The sequence below is a fragment of the Mastomys coucha genome, unplaced genomic scaffold (assembly GCF_008632895.1).
Source record: "Mastomys coucha isolate ucsf_1 unplaced genomic scaffold, UCSF_Mcou_1 pScaffold12, whole genome shotgun sequence".
Taxonomy (NCBI): Eukaryota; Metazoa; Chordata; class Mammalia; order Rodentia; family Muridae; genus Mastomys; species Mastomys coucha.
Genome location: NW_022196894.1, coordinates 88,326,149 through 88,331,945, shown reverse-complemented (window position 1 = coordinate 88,331,945; position 5,797 = coordinate 88,326,149). Strand labels below are relative to the sequence as shown.

The window sequence follows — 5,797 nt, the reverse complement described above, 5'->3', positions numbered from 1 at the left end:
CTGGAACTATACAGGACTCTCTGTAGACTAGGCTGGCCTTGAACTTATAAATCCGCCTGCCTCTGCTTCCCAAGTGCTGGGATTAAAGGCATGCGCCACCACTGCCCAGCTGTGTGTGTTTCTTAAAGGGTGACACATCCTGACTGTCCAGTGGAATCCAGCTAAGTGATAGAATTGTGGTTTTTCAAGTCAGAATCATGGACATGATTAAGCTCATTTAGAGGAGATTCAGAGAGTGTGTATTTATTAGTGTCCTTGGAGACAGAAGACTCACAGTTGTAATTCAGATACACAAATAAGGGGGAGGTAGTGCATGTTTGTATTTAAAGACAGCAGTAGCCCTGGATCAGAGAAAGAGCCCCTAGAGTGGACCTTCCCAGGAAGGGAAGCTCCTGCTGATGCAGCTTCATAGCTACCCTGAGCTCTGTTATCTGTTAGCCCAGTTTTGCATGAAAGAAAGGTAGCCACAGAGAGGCCACAGCACTCACTCTCCCTGGGATTGACAGCCACTGAGAGGCCACGGCACTCATGCTCCCTGGGAGTGGCAGCCACAGAGAGGCCATGGCACGCATGCACCCTGGGAATGGCAGTGGTCACACTGGGTGCAGGGAATTTGACTCCAAAGCTGATGGATGCAGCAGCTCAGCAGCCCCCGTTCCTCCAACAGGCTGCTGGTGGGTAGGACTTCAAAGTGTGCTTGGTGGTTTTCTTTCCTCATTCACAGTTGCAAGATTTTATCAGGAAAGAAACAAGGACCAAATCTAATGGTATTAATTTTTTTAGCGTATTTTTGTAGTCAGATAACTGTAATATTTATGTCCATATTTTTTTTGCCCCACCTCTGTTCAATAGTAAAAGATGCGCATCTTTCTACTCCTTAGTGATTTATTTCCTCCTCCTGGCTGCATAGCATTTCTTTTAAGAGTCTGACCTGGTAACATGTCTTTAACCCCAGCATTTGGGAGGCAGATGGCTCTCTGAGATCATGCCTGGGAGGCAGATGGCTTTCTGAGATCAAGCCCAGCCTGAACTACATAGTAAGTTCCAGGATAGGCTGAGCTACTTAGGAAAGAGACTCGGTCTCAACAAATAAGCAGACAAACACAAAAGAATTCAGTTACTTATTACTTCTAACTGGAGCAGCTGTAGGGACATAACTGACACCTTCAGCATGGTGGCATGGTGGGAAATCTTCCTATGACTGTAGATTTGTTTTAAGGCTATTCTGATTTAATTTACTACATTTATTTTACCTTTTAATATTATTTTCTGTTTTTATTTAACACAGTGATTCTGTGTGCTGGGAATCAAACCTAGGGCTTTAAGCATTCTAAGCAAGTCCCTACTCCTGAGCTTATCTCTAGCCCTAACTTTCTTAAAAAAACTTAATAGGAGCTTTTTTTCCTCATCACAATGAACTCATTTTCCTGTTAAAATGCAACTTAAGGATTTTAGGATTCAGTACAATGTTAGAACTCTTAGAAGCCTGTTACTCATATGCCTCTATGTGATTTCCCTTTTATTACCTGAGAAAGATGGTCACTTAGCAAGCATTAGAGCATCAGTTGAAGTGCTTAGAAGTTTGCAAAAAGCTGTCGTTAATGTGGAACTTTTGAAACCATTGACAAACACTAAGTGTTGTATTTAGGGGCTGAGGAGGGAACAGTGCACTGTTAGAAGTGGAAAGAGCTGAGGAATTCAAAGTAGGGCACTCCAACAGTCCTCAGACTCATCCTCTTATTTCTTCTGATCCCCACACAAGTGTCACCATTTCAGGGAAGCTTACTCTGGTAATCTTTGTTGCTCAAACAGCCCCTCTGTTGTCACCTGTTCTGCCTGGCCAAGGTTTCTGTGGCTTTTCACCACTATGCCTAGTTATTTCTTTGTTCCTGGTCTGATTGGTGAGAAGTAAGAGCAGAGACTGCTCATTGTCTAGGATGGTGGCTGCTATACTCCAATTGATCACTGAAGACAAGGGGCCAGCATAGAGCAAGGGGTGGCAACCTTTACTGTGAGGGCCAATTATAGATAGTCCAGTCTCTGTGACTGCCCAACACTGCCGCTGTGACACTGCAGTGACCATAGACGAAGACAAATAGCTATAACTGTCAAGTATGACTTTAAAGGTAGGGGTAGCCCATAGTATGGCAACCTAGTAAGCCAGTTAAGAGAAGATGGCAAAGCCTGGGTACATGTGGATGCTCCGACCACCCAGGGTCAAGCAGATGTGGAAAGTAGTCCTAAGGCTTCTGGCAGATGAAGCATAGAGCCTGGAGCTTCAGCTGTAGAGAACCTGGGTAGGTACTTCCCTTCAAGGTTTAATGTCAGAGGTTTTTCTGCTTGCTTCTGTTTGTTGCTCAGGCTGGTCTAGAGCTTGCACACTTAAAGCAGTCTTCCTACTTCAGCCTCTTGAACAGCTCAAGTTTCAGAAATGTGCTGCCATGCCTGGCTTTACTTTCATCATCTAATGCTGTTTGGAGACACCATAACTCTTTTCCCATAAGATTCCTTCCCTAGGGCTCCAGTTGCCATGGGAGGTGAATTAAAGATCTTTTTAGCCATTCAGAAGTAAAGGAGGGAAATTAAAGCCCTTTGTGTCCCCCAGGCCAAGGCATACCAGGCTGTCGGTGGGTGCCCTGGAGAAAGTGTACTTACTGTCATGTAACTGTGTGTCCTTGAAAGTGACTCTAGTGCTCAGTCTATTTGAATTTGACTTGCTGACCTTTCTGGTCTTGTCTCTGTTCCTAACAGAGGAGGCAACCTGACACTCTTGCACTTCTTGTTGAGTTTGAAAACTGCAGCTGGGGATGAGCTGGTGGCCTCACTTGTGGTGAACATTCTGAAGGTGTGTCCAGACCTGCTGACCAAATACTTCAAGGAAGTCACATTTTCCTTTCTCCCAAGAGTGAAGTCCACTTGGCTAAACAATGTGAAGCTGCTAAACAAGGTACAGAGCTCAGCAAAGCTGTTGGGTGGGCAGGGCAATCTGAGGAGTTGGAGTCAGTGGGCATGTTGGTCTGCTGGGATGTACAGTGAAGCCTGTCTCAGGGATAGGGTTTTGTAGACCACAGGATTTGGTGGCCTTACCTATGGTAGGTAGCATTGGTTTCTCACTGAGCTGGATTTGGAATTTTCCCTTTTGGTTCAGTTGAGCTCATTTCTGGTCATTGGGAGTCACAGTTTAGGCTGGTATCAGTGATGTCTGAACAGAACAGGAAAACTTGCAGGAAGTAATGAAATGTCTGAGCGGTGTGTGCTAGATCAGATAGCCGATTCTTGAATGCTTGTGACCAGGAGGGTTTGAATGGATGGGGGTAGGCTGGATTTTGTTATCCTGTATAACCTCTACAAGGTTTTTACAGGCATGGTGGTCCTCCTGTGTCTTCCCCCACACACCAGGGGAGCTGCAGAACATGCACAGTCATGCCTGGTATTTTATGTAGGTGTTGAACGAAGGTCCATATATTTATGCATTCAGTGCTCTTACGCACTGAGGCAGCTCTAGAAATCTGAAATTTGAAATGCTCTAGGATATGAAACATCATATTGGTGTTCAAAGACCTGTGGATCTTGGATTTGCAGATCATACTTAACTATAAATAAAACAAATAGAATTGTAGTAGTGACACCCAGTGTGGCTTAGCTTTCTCTCTGATTTATGGTCTTCAGTTGGTAACATTTCCATGATTGTTGGCTTATGCCTCAGTTTGGTCCTGGGCATTATCTGTAAAGCCAGCTCTTTTGACTCATATATGGTTTTCTTAGAGCACCTATGTATACAGACCTCCTGAGTCCCATGAGAATCATTCACTTTGGCCATGCATAGAAAACCTGTCCTTTGCCAACATCTATCCTGGGAGCTGCTTCTATTGCTGTTCAGCCCCATGCTGGTGAAGGGGCACTTGTATGATTTTATGGTCTGGTTTGAATCCTCATAGTGTAGCTTGATTACTATGTGCCTAGTAATCTCATAGAGATCCAGCTTTGACATCTGAGCACATTTGTGTGTCAAGTGTCTGTCTGAAGGATTTAATGAAGCTTCAGAAGGATTGAGTGGTTTGTCAGGCACCTGTCGGGGATAGCAGGACTGGGTCTAGCAGCTTGTGTAGTGATATATAGTGGATTTGGGGGACTTACACATAGTACTTCTTCCATCCATAACTCAGTCTCTCTCTTCCTTTTTGTAGATCTATGAGGCCCAGCCAGAGATTTCCCCGGCCTTTTGGACCAGAGAGTTTATCCCCTTGCCAAGACTCCTGGCGATGGTGATGGTGACCACAGTGCCTCTGGTGTGCAATAAGATCATGTTCACTCAGGCATTAAATGTAAGTCACAGGGAAAGAGAGATGACTCGGTCAGTGGTTAAGTAAGTAAGTTTTCTCTTCCAGAGAACCCAACCTCAGTTCCCAGCAAGTATTGGCTTACAACCATCTGTGACTTCAGTTTCAGGGCATCAGACGCCCTCTGTGGCCTCTGTTATCAATATCTATACATGTGGTACATGTGGTGCACAGACATACATGCATTCAGGCAAAACACACACATTAAAAAAATAAAATTTAAAATGTGAAAACAACTTACACACACACAGAGCTTTCTCTTGCAGAGCCATCTACTGTGGGTGGTCCCTGAAAACACCTGCTGATGGCGTTTGACTGTTTTGTCAGACAACTTGAAGTCACCGATGAGAGCAGCTGTGCCCCTGGGGTTCGCCATTTCTTCTGGCAGTGACTAGCATGGCGTCTTCAGTTCTGCTTCAGCATAATGTGGGGACCCCTTTCCCTCTACACTTCTGTAGGGTGTGTTGGGATGGGAAAATATTAGAGGAAGGCAAGATTCTGCAGTAAGACTTCATTCATTCAGGATATCTGAAAATAGTGTCAAAATTTCTAGCCAATTTCTTAATTCTTTCAAGGGCCTGATAGACCAGGTGTTAGGATTTCTGGGGACCTTTTACATTGAGGGACAGCTATTTTGAAGCAGCGCTTGGGGGGAAAGTGATACTTAAATTTTGTATCATTGTTTAGTGGCTAAGAGCACTTGCTCTTCTTCTGGAAGACCCCACTTTAGTTCCCAGCACCTGTGTTGGGCAGCTCGCAACTGCCTGTAATTCCAACTCCGGGGCATCTGATAGTGTCTCCTGACCTCTGCAAACAGCTGCATTCATGTGCATATACTCACACTCAGACACACCAAACACACAAACTGCAAAAGAAAATTGACATCTTATTTCTGGTCGCGTTCCCCATATTCCATCAGAAACGTCATTCTGTAGGTGCCTGTTTCTTACCACAGTGTACTGGGCCCATCCTCTTTTTGATAATAGGACCTATGGGTACTTGATCCTTGCTCAGTCTCTGAGGTCAGTGAGGTCCTTAACACCCTTCTGGGTTGTTCTCTAACTAGGGAGCTCTGCGTATCAGAAGTCTGTGGTCTGAGTTGCTTTGTGTTACTCCATCTTTTGTTGCTATTCCAACACCTTAAGTTGTATGATTGTGCACAACTTTAGAGGCTAAAAGTCCAAGGTTGAGTGACCTTATGTGTTTGGGCTTTACTGCGGCCCTACTTACTATGTCATCAGCAACAAAGGATGAACAAAAAGAGACACCATGTTTGCAGAGTGGGAGGGAATACATGGCAAGAAAGGAATTGGTGACTAGTGAGGGGCTGGTTTATTTTTCTTTGATTTCGTGATGGTCAGGTTGGCCTTCAACTCCTGCCTCAGTCTTCTGGGTGCTAGAATTATAGGCATGCACCTCCAGCCCTGGCCCAGGTTTGTTTTGTTTTGGTTTGGTTT

At 44.8% G+C, this 5,797-nt stretch overlaps 1 protein-coding gene across 1 annotated transcript in view; it reads left to right on the top strand.

Moving 5' to 3' along the window:
- Urb1 (URB1 ribosome biogenesis homolog) overlaps positions 1-5,797 on the top strand; it is a 61,474-nt gene that overhangs the window by 15,922 nt on the left and 39,755 nt on the right. The window contains exons 9-10 of the mRNA XM_031364363.1: positions 2,752-2,947; positions 4,188-4,325. Coding sequence (XP_031220223.1) covers positions 2,752-2,947; positions 4,188-4,325 — 334 coding nt within the window. The remainder of the gene's footprint in view (positions 1-2,751; positions 2,948-4,187; positions 4,326-5,797) is intronic.